Source organism: Perognathus longimembris, chromosome 1, assembly GCF_023159225.1.
Source record: "Perognathus longimembris pacificus isolate PPM17 chromosome 1, ASM2315922v1, whole genome shotgun sequence".
In the NCBI taxonomy this organism is placed as follows: Eukaryota; Metazoa; Chordata; class Mammalia; order Rodentia; family Heteromyidae; genus Perognathus; species Perognathus longimembris.
In genome coordinates this window covers 28948706-28963363 of record NC_063161.1, presented here as the reverse complement: position 1 = coordinate 28963363, position 14658 = coordinate 28948706, and the positions used below count along the sequence as shown (strand labels likewise).

The 14658-nt window shown below is 34.1% G+C and overlaps 1 protein-coding gene across 1 annotated transcript in view; it reads left to right on the top strand.

Moving 5' to 3' along the window:
• Window positions 1–14658, top strand: part of Ptprq (protein tyrosine phosphatase receptor type Q) — a 203626-nt gene that overhangs the window by 168079 nt on the left and 20889 nt on the right. Inside the window, exons 35-36 of the mRNA XM_048358989.1 lie at window positions 4066–4165; window positions 6793–6921. Coding sequence (XP_048214946.1) covers window positions 4066–4165; window positions 6793–6921 — 229 coding nt within the window. The remainder of the gene's footprint in view (window positions 1–4065; window positions 4166–6792; window positions 6922–14658) is intronic.

Genomic DNA, 14658 nt, shown 5'->3' with positions numbered 1-14658 from the left:
AAAAAGTAGTCTGGAAGAAAGATAGCCTCTTTAACAAATGGTGCTGGCAAAACTGGTCCAACACATGCAACAAACTAAAACTAGATCCTTATATATCAAATGGATCAAAGACCTCGAAATTAAAACAGATACCCTGAAAACACTAAAGGAAGGAGTAGGAGAAACACTTGGGCTCCTTGGCACAGGACGGAACTTCCTTAACAAGGACCCAGAAATGCTACAAATCAAAGAAAGGATGGAAAAATGGGACTGCTATAATTGTATATTTTGGGGAGTACAAAGCAATACTGTGATCTGAAATGTGGAATGATTAAGTTAACTAACAATTCCATCACCTCAAATGCATATCATATATTCCTATAACCTGACAATATTGCTTTTGAAGCATAAAATTGAGCAACATTTAATACATTCTTTATGCAATATTTGAACATTCTAGCTATTTTGCACTGGGCTAAAAGAACAGGAAAAAATGTTCCAACTGGTATTGTTTTCAGAACCTTAAAGCAATAACTATAATAATAGAATATCTTTTACTTTAATATACCCCTTTGTGAGGAAACATACACATTGTACTATAAGCTTCAAAACTTTTCTTTTAAGTTTCTTTTTTAAATTTAATTTTATTGTCAAGGTGATGTACAGAGGGTTTACAGTGACATAGGTAGGGTAGAGAGTACATTTGTTGTCATACTTGTTACCCCTTCCCTCATTTTTCTCCCACCTTCCTTTCCCTGCAACCTGCCCAATCCCACTTGTACAGTTAATTGCCAACATATTGTCTTCTGAGTATCTCTATTACATTGGTTCTTTGTATAAAATATTTTTAAATTCTCAAAGACTTGGATCTATATGGTATATAAAAAGGGTGTTTTCCCATGATGTAACTCCTTTGAACAATTAACTGATAGTTTAACCTAATGAATACCAGGAAGCTGAAAGATTTTGTCTTGAGGGTCGTGGCTTAGGGAAAAGGGGCAGAAAAATATAATCATTATACTCAATGTACTTATGTGAAAATGAAACTAGGTAATGAGGAGATGGATGGGGCTTGGATAGATGATAAAGAAAATGATTGAGGCAGTGACTTGTACTCTTAAACTAGGATGGTGAAGTAAAATCCCTCCATATAACTACTTAACCTTAATTTTTAAAAATTTAAAAATGTCCTCTAAAATGGAAAAAGGTTACATTGTACTCTTAAATTGGCATGCTGATTTGTAGAACTACTTAAAAAGTAAATAAGTGAAAACACTTGGATCCATATGCTGAATTTCAAAAATGTTAATTCCAGCCAAAAGATAAAATTTAGGAAAAATCTTCTTTTGTAATTATGATTTGCTAAATTACAGTAGTGCAACTTATTATGCAAAAATAAAATGAATTTGATCTCCCAGACAATATTAAATTGATTGAGGAAATTGCTTCTGCATCTTATAAAGAGAGTCAAGTAAAGAATTCCTTTTTATATGAAAACATTTGGAGCAGTGACCTCATTCTGTGCTAGTGAAGCTTTGTGGGTCCCTGGATGGTGTTACTTGACAATTGGAGTCAATTTTGGCCTAATTTGGTGGCACTTTACTACAACCTGTGCCCAGAGCATTACAGTCTCTAATTAAATATTGCACAAAAATTACAAAAGTGTATTTAATTTCATAATTTAATAAATATAATTAGAAGTGTTGGCTATGTTAATTAGCTTGAATCAATCATTTCACATTATTTACATAGATTGCGGCATTACTTTGTATCACACAAATAGATGCAATTGTAATATTCTTTAAGTTCAGCAGATAATGTTTAAAGATGAATATTTCTGCTTTGTTGGAAATAGATGGGAGAAAGACTGCAGTGGGCTTAGGGACACTTGTTAGATATTCATAGAATAATTCATGGAAGACAGGATGGTGACCTGGATCAAAAATGCTAGAAACAGGACATGAGAAGAGAGTGTAACATAACTAACTGTACAAAGAATAGAAGCACAAACCCCCAGCTGTTTGCCAGTTAGATTTTATAACTTATACTTTTTCCTCTGGTTTATATTTATTCAATTATATTTTTGTATTTTTAATAAGTCACACGATGTTATTCCACTATGAAATACTTCAGTGTGCTTCTTTAATAAGCATAATTTATTATATTGGCACAAGTTAATTAAGATAAAATTAATCTTGATAATTTTATTATCTATTTTACTTTAAGATTTCTTTCAACCAGAACATAAGGAAAAATGAACATTTAAAAAATAATTTTATTGTTTGGCATTTTCCATCTTTTTAAATTTGAAGTTCTCTTCTTTCTTTCTTTATTCCTGATACTATGAAATTATTGAAGCATGGAGAAAAGTTGTCTTGTAAGAGATCCTGTATCCTGGATCTTTATGAATTTTTTCTTGGTGTTATTTAATTTATTATTTATCATACTTTCTTATAAATGAGGAAATTCTAAGGGTTTAAATACTTATGAGAAACGTTTAACGACTGCTGACATTAAAATACTCCCCCCGCCTTGGAGAAAATGTATACTATCTGGTTGTAATAGTAGATACTAAAATTGGGAAGTTATTTTTCATCTTTACAGTCATCAAATAATCTATGGTAGCATCCTATTTCTACCGGCCTTCTTCCTATTAATACATTTGCATTTGTGATTTTTATTCCTGAATCAATTATTTCTTTAGAAATAAATTATTTTAATTTTATTCCATCTATATTATTAAACAGAAATGCCTTCTTCAAAAAGAGCTTTATCTGCCTGATGTGAAGATACACACCTATAACCTCAGCTATTCAGGAGAAGGAAACAGGAGCCTGAGAGATTATATCTCTAAAACAAAATACAAACAAAAATGATTGGAAAACTTATTTTAAGATAAGAGTGCTTGTCTAGCAAGGACTCTAGGTTTAAATTTCATACAGAAATAACAGAAGAGCTTTATTTCCTTAACTAATGCTGTCTAAAAAAAATCCATAAATTAAAACTGATATGCCAGCTAGAAAATTGCAAATTTTAACCATAAATTAACAAATATCTGGAGTAAGGAAATGCTCTAGCAATATGAAATCAGCATTCTTTTTCTTTTATTGAGTATCAGTAGAGCTCATGTTCTTATGTATTCAATGTCACAAAATGTATAACTGGGTTTCATCTTTGGTAAACAGATTCCTTAGGATGACGTTATATTCTTTTCATACCTTTAGTCTTCGTAAGCTTCCTAATTTTCCTGCACTATGATTGTTTTTTCTAATTCACTGTATCCCTTACCCCCACATTGGAATTAGCATCTTTCAAAAGTATCCAGTTTCATTCAGTAAAAAGAACACATACATATACTTTGAAGAAAAAGACAACAGAATTTCTTCACAAATGTTAGAATTATTCTATAAAAGATAGTCAAATATGACTACTGTTTTGGCCTGAGAAATTGGCATCATTGAATTCTATCAATAGACAGAAGAATTCCCTTGAAATGAAAAATACAGTGAGCTCTATTTTGGATATAGTAATTTTGAAATTTTAATTTTATTTTTAAATCAAGCTATCTACTAAGTAGGTAACTGGATATATTTGTGTAGTTTGGTTAGTAAAAATTAAGTAATTATCATCTTACATGAAATTTTCAACCAAGATCTAGATATGCTCACAAAGGAAGCTATTTTAGATAGAATAAAGAAAATCATGAAGACTGAATTACAAAATTAAAAGATCTAGGAGCAGGGGCTGGGGATATAGCCTAGTGGCAAGAGTGCCTGCCTCGGATACACGAGGCCCTAGGTTCGATTCCCCAGCACCACATATACAGAAAACGGCCAGAAGCGGCGCTGTGGCTCAAGTGGCAGAGTGCTAGCCTTGAGCGGGAAGAAGCCAGGGACAGTGCTCAGGCCCTGAGTCCAAGGCCCAGGACTGGCCAAAAAAAAAAAAAAAAGATCTAGGAGCAAAAGAACAAAAAAGTTTGTACTTCCTATTAGCATCTTTGAACAATGTTATTACAAATACGTTTGTGGTTTGAGACTCAGGATAGTACTCTAAGATAAGGTTTAATGATAACATTACCTTTTCCAGGTGAAGGACTTTCTGAAAGAACTGTTGAGATCATTCTTTCAGTCACTTTGTGCATCCTTTCAATAATCCTTCTTGGAACGGCCATTTTTGCATTTGCAAGGTAAGATTTATTGTGTACACACTCCCAGAATGCTTTAGGGACATTGTATCAGCTGCATTCAGGAAAAACAATTAACACTAATAGCTTAAATTGGAAACAATTACTTTTTTATTTGCCTTAAGTTGAAAAACTGGTGTATTTACCCTAAAAAAAAAATAATGTTTTGAAGTATGTGTACTTGTAAACTGAGGTAATCTAGTCCTAAAGCAGGAATCCTGCCATTTGAATGGAAACTTTCAACATACAGAATTATGAACTAGAAGAAATGGTTAACTACTTAATGGGTGTAAAAGAGAATTCTAAGAGGTCCAGAAGTAACAACTGCAGCAAAGCAGCTACTCTTTTTAAACAGTGGAGAGAGGACAACCAGGAACTAAGAACTAGGAAAAGCCCTTTTCTCAAGGCTGTCCAGAATGACACCCATAAGTACATGCAGCCCATCACCAATCAGTGGGCAAAGAAATATGACTGAGGAAGGGAGGAGGCTATATAAGAGCTATTGTCATTATTGAAGAAACATAGGCTAGACTTGATTGTAGAAGTGTCACATTCCTGGTGAGGAGTGTCATAGACTGAAGGTTCTTGGTGTCATTCATAAGTAAATTTGGGAGAATATGCCCTTGAGACAAGTGTGAGCTCACCCAGGTGGGCTGCTGGGCCCTGGGCCCTCAGCAGGAATGATAGCACAGAATAACACAGGGACTAGAAAGGCAGTCATTTCATGGCCCTATTCCATTGCAGGGTCACTTTGCTACTCAACATTGACCTTAACATTCTGCCATCTGGCAAAGGAGAAATGTTAGAGAGGTGTGCACCTTTACCAGAAAGCAAGAGCAATAGGATGGAGTTGATGTTGGGTGACTATAAAAGTAATAGCACAGAAACAGAAGCTCCCAGAGTTTCTCCACAAAAGCATGTGTGCATGCGTAGATGTGTGCGTATGCCAGTCCCTGGGCAGCAGTTCAGGGCCTCTTGGTCTTGCTTATCTTTCTTGCTCATAACTGGTGCTCCACCCATGCTTCCAGGCAAATGTTTGTGCTGGTTTAATTGTAAATGGAGTCACACACTTGCCTGCCTGGACTGGCTTTGAATCAAGATCTTCTAGGTCTCAGCCTTATGACTTGTTAGGACTACAAGCATGAGCCTTCTGGCCTCATCTTTAAACACTTAATTCACCATTTTAATGGATAATTTGAAAATCGCTTGATAAAAATCTCCTCATACCATATATTCTTCCCAGATTGAACCAAAAGGTGATGAGAGAAAGTCACTATTCAAATCACTGTGAGAGATGTAAGGTGCAATATATAGACCTGTTTATAGGTATCCACCATAATGATTTTTCTTCCTCAGTATAAAATAAACCGTGGCCTGTCATTTCTTCACAGATCACCTCTTTATAAGGTCTGGAAACAGTTCCCTTTATACTGTCCTTGTACACTTCAGCTATAAGGTCTATTCTCACCTGAACACTTCTTAGGCTTTCACACAACTCTGTTTTTGTTCAGTCAACTAGAAATGTAACTTTTCTGTCTCTTATTGAAGGATGCAAGTTAAAGAACTCTATTTTAGGGCTGGGGATATGGCCTAGTGGCAAGAGCGCCTGCCTCTTATACATGAAGCCCTCGGTTCGATTCCCCAGCACCACACATACAGAAAATGGCCAGAAGTGGTGCTGCGGCTCAAGTGGCAGAGTGCTAGCCTTGAGCAAAAAGAAGCCAGGGACAGTGCTCAGGCCCTGAGTCCAAGGCCCAGGACTGGAAAAAGAAAAAAAAGAATTCTATTTTATTTCGATGAAACACTAACAATAGTAATTACTTATATAGCATTTTATAAATAATCAGATACTGTCTTAGGAGTTGAAATTTGGTACATTTTTTTCTTCTCTTTCTTTTTGTATATTTAGAGTAATCATCTCAACTAAAATGGTACTACTGTTGATGTTTGGGAACATATTTTATGTTTCCTATAGCATCAACATCACTAAATAAATGTTAAATATTACTTCTTGATATATATGTCATAGATAAATATGCATCTAGAGGGCCTAAAATGAAAAGATTTTGATTAAATTCTCATATTCATGTAACTTTCCTTTTTGAACTTTTCTGATTATAATGAATATATATCACAAAATATATATCATATTAACATATAAAATATAATGAGATAATTCAAAAGCCATTTTGGTGTCTTCACATGAGTTCAAAATTTTTCATTACTTAGAAGCAATGGGCACTGGAGTTTTAGATTGATATTGATAGCACTGGGTTATTGGCACTTTTGACGACAAATCAGTGGAGAGGAAATGAGAGGAAAACCTGATCACACCTTCACTCTTGTACGGGCACGGTATTTTCCATGTGATAATGGAATAGACCTTGGTTAAGTAATTCCCATTAGATTTTCAATGTCAGCATTTTGTTAAAAGAGAAAAGCAATGATAGACTGGATTGCATGCAATTACCACAGAATTTGAATGGTTATAAATTGTCAAACATGCAGAGAAGTGACTCCAAGAGAGAATTTACTTGACAAAATGTCTTTAATTTCAAAAAATAACTAAATAAACTAAACCAACTCTATTTTTTGTGTTTTCTTTTGGGACTTGATGGCACTCATTTTAGAATTCGGCAGAAGCAGAAAGAAGGTGGGACATACTCTCCAAGGGATGCAGAAATCATTGACACTAAATTCAAGCTGGACCAGCTCATCACTGTGGCAGACATGGAACTGAAGGACCAGAGATTAACGCGGTGAGCACACTCCTCTGGGTGAACAGTGGTCAGAGGGCCTGGAGCCATGACCCTGTCCTGACCTATGCTTGTTGGAAGTGTTTGTGGGGCTCCAGTTTACACAGGTCACAGAGATTTTCTTTCAAAGAGTGACCTTCGTCTTCTACACACTTCTCAGTCATGTACAAAGAATCACTTAATCTTCTTAATATTTTGAGTTCAATATGAACCTGACATTATAATACTCAATCAAGACTTTTTCCCTGATACAAATGCTTTGTACACTCAAACTGGAATATTCTGTTTAATCATTCATTTCCTACAATAGATTTTTAAAATCAAGTTTTATACTTGTATATACATTTTAACCATAAATTTCATTTAATTACACTGGCTATTTTATACTGTTTTTATGTGAGCTTTGCTTATAGATCATTATTTTTGGGTACAATTACATGAAAATTACATGATCTATCTATGGCATTTTCATTTTAGATATGGTCTGGAATTTTAAAACCTAATGCACACTAAAAATTTACCCTCATAAGGAAACATTCAGATATGTGACTGAATATATGTATGTATTGGAATTTGTAACATATATAACTTAAAAACTAATTTAGCAAACTTTTAAAAGCTTCCCACATTATTCAAGATGTTGGCACCTTTTAAAAGATATTTCATCAATTTCTTAAGAAAGGCTGTCATCAAACTGTCTTAGCTTTACATCCTTATCCAACAATATTTGATACTTTCATGTACATAATTATTATAAGTACTTCCATAGATTTTATGACATTTTAGAAGTTATTATTTAAAAAGAACATGACATTAAAAGTTTTGAATATGAAAAAGAATCAATCATTTATAGATGTCACTTATCAAAGTTATTATCTAAGGTTTTGACTTTGGAGCATATTTTCCTCATATCTAAAAATGCCTAATACTTTACTGTACAGGGAAGTATATCTTGTAAGCCAAGTCCTTCTAGATGCTACAAAATGGTGATGATTCAATGTGTCACTAAATTGCAAGGAAATTTGGCTTGTGACGTATGAAAACTTAATTTTTAACCTTTAGAGGTTGATATTTATTCACATTCGAGTAGTATGTCCCCAACCACAAATGCATTGTATATCAAAGACTTATATGTATGATAGTATATTACATAGGGCATAGTTTTCTATGTAGGAAATGTAAAAGAGACTGATAGATTCCTAGCATGACCAGCCAAAGATAATCTATAGCATAGAAACATTAGAGTGTTACATGTGTCATCTTATGTCCACTCTTATAAGGGTCTTTCTAAGAGTAAAAGGAACTGTTTTCTTTTTTCCCCCCATGATCAACCAAATTTCAGTAGCTTCCTTCCAATTTTTGTGACATCCTCCAGAGATCAGGGCCCTAGTCCTTTTCTTGTATTCCTGACAGTATACAATATATAGCTTCAAGTATCTTATTACAATTATTTTGAGATGTTGGAACAATTCATTGAAATCTGTCTATATTAAATCAATATGAATTTTAGGCAGTCGATATATTTCAAGAGGTTTTGTGGGTTTTTTTTTTTTTTTTTTTTTTGTCAGTCTTTAGGTTTGAACTCGGCATGGGTGTTGTCCCTGAGCGCCTTAGCTCAAGGCTAGTGTTCTACCACTGGAGCCTCAGCAACACTTCTAGTTTTCTGGTGGTTAATTGGAGATAAGAGTCTCTGGGACTTTCCTGCTCAGGCTGGCTTTGAACTGTAATCCTCAGATCTCAATCTTCTGAGTAGCTAGGATTACAGGCCTGAGCCACTGGTGCCTGGATAGCATTCATGTTTGTTTTTGTTTTTGTTTTTAACAAAAAACAAAACTTTGTTAAGCCCCTGAAGCCCATCCTTAGTAATCTGATCTTTAGAAAGATAAGTGAAACATTGAAAAGAACAGTAAATATGGGGAATAAGTGTTTATTATCAAGGTTACTGTAAGGTGGGAGAAACAATAAGAAGCTTGTGTTTCCACAGCTTGCCCCATCCACCATTTTGAACAATGAACACAGCCATTATGAGTAAATTTCCTTTTACTATTTATAGTTTTACATTGATTTTCATTGGCAAGGTGTAGATAGATGTTTTATTATTGCGTGTTTGTAATTCCTGGCTGCCTATTTGTTTGTTTGTTTGTTTTTTACCTTGACCCATTGTTTATTTTCCCACTTCTATATTTGTTTATCACATTGTAAAAAAAGAAAGCTATAGAAGCAAAACGGCATTTTGAAACTTTTGTTTTTGCAAAATAAAAATTAGTGCATATTACCCCTAGTAACAACAAAACTGAAAATATTTCTTCATTTTTTTTATATTCTAGAATTCATGAATGTGAAACATACTGCTTATAATACCAATAGCAATGCTTACATACAGGATTTATTGCAAAAATTCATTGAACTAATAATAAAAAAACATTTAAAATAATAATACAGGCATCCTAATTTTCATGTCGGTATAGTCACTAGTAGATTAGGCAAGACTGAAAATAAAGTAACAAAATAATCAACTGCATGTACTTATGGGGGCCTGCCCTTCAATGGATGTCTAATATCACCCTAGTTTGTGATGTACTTGAATGTCTACATCCATTCAAAGCCAGAGGTCAATTGTAGATTCTAAGAATTAAGAACTGAAGAAGCTGAGTTAGCTCTTTACATTTTGGGGTAATTTACCTGGTGCAAAAGGCTTACTTAGGCCTTAAGTTAACCTTAGTTAAGTTTAAGTCTTAGATAAGGCTTAAGACTACTCAACTAATAGATCTGTTTTTTATTTGATTCATAGGCATGTAGTTTTTCTTCCAACATGGCAGATTTTTCATGTTAAAGTGAGCTTTTGACATTCCTCAGTTTTGATTGTCTTCACACGTCCAAAAGAGGAATTCTGTAGTAAAAATATTTAGCCTCTAATTAAATTATTAATTGTAAAGAATTATTCAGTTGGCAAAAACAAAGCCATATTTCTCAGAACTAAATTCCTTTAAAAATGAGGCTTTATATTTAAGGAGTTGTTTAACTGTTGGACTCTACCCACACACTGTAAAGTCTCATAATTTAGCTGTAATCTACCATGTTTTATGAAGCGTTTAAAAGTACATTCTCTCCCACATTCTTTTTCTTCCAAAGGAAAAAGGAAATGAAATAAACCTTTAGTATTTCTTAATTCCATAAGAATATTGAGGGATATACTAAAATAATGCTACGTTTTTAGTTGAGAATATTTAATATTTGGAGAATTCTACACTTGCCAAATGAAAAGAAAATGACCCTTGGGATTTGTTATCTGATAAACAATACAACTTCTGTGTGGCCCCTGAAAAATCACAGGCTCTTAGTAAATTGAGGTGAGAAGGATTTCTAGAACTTGGTGGCAAGATCAGCAAATATGCTGCCCAGGTAAGACACAGACCTAGATCTTTAAGCTCACAGATTGACTAACTCTCTGGATTGCTTCAAGACAAATTTCATCTAACAGACTACCTCCCAACATGGTTGATTATAACAGTGAAAATTAAATAGCAATAGAATTTCCATGAATTTTAAATATTTATTTGCTAAAATGTCTATTTGGGCATATTTTCTTTTTTTACTTAACACAAATTTTAGTTACTTTAATAACTAAATTAGAAAAGAGATGATAAAGCAGCACCAATTGGTTTACTGAACCAAAATTCCAGTTTTGCATCAAATTTGATTATCAATTTTTTTTCTCAAATTTTTTTGCAAAATTTCACACTAATAATTTGGCCTATTTTAGTTGAGTGATGTGATCATGTATTAAAGTTTTAACATCCAACCCAGTAATCATGAATAAATTATAATTGTCAACAAAACAAAACAAATAATTGAATGATTTATAACAATTGTTATTCTTTTTTTTTCTTTTTTCTTTTTTTTTTTTGTCAGCCCTGGGCCTTGAACTCAGGGCCTGAGCACTATCTCTGGCTTCTTTTTGCTCAAGGCTAGCACTCTGCCACTTGAGTCACAGCACCACTTCTGGCCATTTTCTGTATATGTGGTGCTGGGGAATCGAACCCAGGGCTTCATGTATATGAGGCAAGCGCTCTTGCCACTAGGCTATATCCCAACAATTGATATTCTTAAGCAGAATCTTTCTTTCTCCAATCAAGGTTCTTTATCAATGTTCTAGGAGTGCATATTTTTTGTTCAATATACCACATACTTTCAGGAAGCTTAATATTTAAAAGAATCACATGATTTTGTATGAATTTGTGCTTTGTATACTACAAACAAAATACATTTGACATTTCTATTGTTATTTATATTTGTAAAACTTAGACCTTATCTTCTTTCCTATATAAAAGTTGCTCACATATTAATTGCTTTTGTTTATGAGTAACAACTGAGTGTTAAACAATTCACATAATGATGTCAATTGTTTCATTATTTTTTTGCTAGGTTCTCATAACCTCCCTTTACAATGAAAAACAAAACCCAAAAATGCCTAAAGAATTTAAGTAACTGTCCCAGGTCTTACTGTTAGTAAGTAGGAGAGCTATGATGCTAGCCCATGTTTGTGTTATTCTCAGATATCAAGATGAATTTTCATTTTCATGTATATATGCTTATGTTTAACTCTGCAGTGTAATAGAGGAGAAGATCATTGTAAATTCTTTAAAGTAGGCAAGGATTCATGGGAAATTCTCAAGCAGCATTTCTGTACTAAGAAAGATCCTGAAGGATCAAATTCATTTTTAGTTTATTCTGATTTGGAGAGTAGAAGAGATAGCATTGCACAAACTGGAAAACATTTAATAGCTCATTATTATTAGATCTTCCATAAGAATTCATTACCTTTAAAAGTTGTTTGCATTTGAATTGTAATCATCCAAAAGATTCTGGTCATTAACTGTACTTCTGCCTAAACTATCTTTGCAAGTACTGGTAAATGTAAAATACGTGCTCCAGAATAAAAGATATACTTATGAGTAGAATGAAGTTTACGATATTTACTGTTCGTGATCTTATAGTAGCAAATCAAAAATAATGCAGTGTGTTCATGTACTAAACAAATGATGAATCTTTGTTTTCAGATACTCTTCATTTTTCTTTAGACGCAAGGAGATTTTTGTCATCCAGTAAGTTATGTGATAATGAAGACTTCTGCTGTGACTATATATCTCTTATCAGGTGGTGTGCTCTGCAGTTTAAAATACATAACATTGAGTATTTCATTGCTCAATATGTAATATTTTACAAGGCCCTCCTAAAATGCTTTCTACTTACAGTGTGTCCTCTATGACTGCATGCTGTTGAAATGGTAAAGTGAATCAAAATGCACATTGGTTCATGATGTGCATGTCCTAAGAATGTGCTGTGTTTTCATGTTATGGTAGCTGTCACATAAGTTAAGTTTTGCCTAGACTTCTTATTTTCTTCTTATGATATAAGAGCTGAATTCTCCCTTTGATGAGTGGAGCCTGGATTCAAAGACCACATATGAACATTTCTTCTACTATCGATGGTACACTGAAAAAACCAAGACATGTATATTTAAAGTTTTCTCTTCTCTGATTCTCTGGTTCCTATACAGTGGCATATATTATGAAACTTCTGTTTCTATCTTTTTTTTTTTTTTTTTTTTTTTGGCCAGTCCTGGGGCTTGGACTCAGGGCCTGAGCACTGTCCCTGGCTTCTTTTTGCTCAAGGCTAGCACTCTGCCACTTGAGCCACAGCGCCACTTCTGGCCATTTTCTGTATATGTGGTGCTGGGGAATCGAACCCAGGGCCTCATGTATATGAGGCAGGCACTCTTGCCACTAGGCCATATCCCCAGCCCTCTGTTTCTATCTTGATCGATGGGTAGCTAATTATCCATGCCTTCAGGAAATGCCAGATTTATTGCCCCAGACATAATAAAGTTCTTTGTGAAAAGGATATGAATGGAGACAGAGAATGAAAATTCATTTGATTTCAGAATTACAAATATCCTAAAGTGGAGTCAGTCTCAATCAGCAATAAGGCTGGGTAGGATCAATACTTATAATGTTCTACTTGGCCACAAATAGTACTCAATGTGATTAAAACAGAGGAATCTAGCCCTATTTCTGCTCTAAAGACACTTAGCCTTCTGGAATTACACCACCTCTGTTGTACATTAGAATAATTAATAGGTTCTCATTGATAAAACTATGGCAGCGATATGAAAATATATTTTCTGCAGAGAAACTACTTAATAGGGCTCAAACATTTGTCAAAGTAAGTAGAGTTCTTCTCAGAAATGAGCTCCGACCTTGACAGTGAGAATTTAGCACGATAGGTTAGTTAATGTGTTTCTGATCACCTTCCCAGTTTAGTTTTCAGATGTTACCTTACAAGCTCATTCAGAGAAACCTCATGGTCTACCCTGGCTAGTACTGGGATGTCTTTATATGTGGTGCTTTCTGTCTCCTTCTCATTATGTCTTGTATGGAGATACTTGTCCACTTCTTCACCCTAGAGGTCAGCAGTCTTTTGTCTCTATCCCATTGCCCTATGTCCACAATTTTACCTTAGAATAAATGGCTGGTGGATAAGGCATGTATCCAGAATTTGTTCTCATACATGCTAACATGCTGAGGCTCAGTAATAAGGAAAACTCAGCTTATACCATATTGGGAACTTCACCTAAGCCTGTGGACATCAGCAGAATGCCACATTTCTATTAGTATCTAAAAGGCTATTTTACCTTGTTCAAATGAAACTAATTCCAACTGGCTATGTATCAAGTGCCAGGCACTCTTCTAAATACTGGGGATACTGATAGGAAAAAGAAGGGACATTGACTCTAAAGAGCTGCCCTTGGACTTTCTGATGCTCCTTTAGAAATCTATTTGACCTTATAGATATGAGAAAACATTGAAAAAACATTAGAGCCAGGCACCGGTGGTTCAGGCCTGTAATTTAGCTACTCAGGAGTTTGAGATCTGAGGAATGTGGTTCAAAGCCAGCTGGGGCAGGAAATTCCATGAGACTTATTTCCAATTAACTACCAGAAAATCAGATGGAGAGCTGTGGCTCAAAGTGGTAGAGCACTAGTCTTGAGCAAAAAGACCCAAGGTCCTGAGTTCAAGCCTTACAATTGACAAAAACAACAACAACAACAACAAAATCCAGTATCATTTACTAAATGATTGTCTTTGTAATTGATAATAAATTACTCACTGCATCGGTATGTTTCTCTTATGAACCATGTTTTAGAGTCAACTGTATATGATCACCCACTTGTTAGGACGTTTGTTTTTATTTATGTTAAGGACTACAGAAAAGTTACTTGTGATTTGGCAAAAGAATGAAGAGGTATCTGAAAGGACACTATTTTGATACTTAAAGAGAATATAAATAAAAATATTCTCTGAAAGTATCAAAGTAGATGCTTTAGATAAATAAAACATCATGTTAGTAGCATACATAAACTTCAGAGTAGTGACTGGATGGGATAAGCTAAATGCATGAGTTCAAACTTTTGTAAAACTTAGAAATATTATTAATATATTAATACTAGTCATATATTTGGCCATCATACATGGTGTTACACAAACATTTTTATAACAAGAGAATAAATTTGAGGTTCTTTAATTTTAACTCATCTGAGAAAATTGAAAAATAAAGTTCTCAATAAAGTGTCCTATGCCCCTGGCAAAGCTGATTTAAGCTGCTCATCTATAGTCTATTATCTGTGGGTCTCTACTAAGGAATATATTTGAATTCCCTATAGATTCCAAGTAATTGACC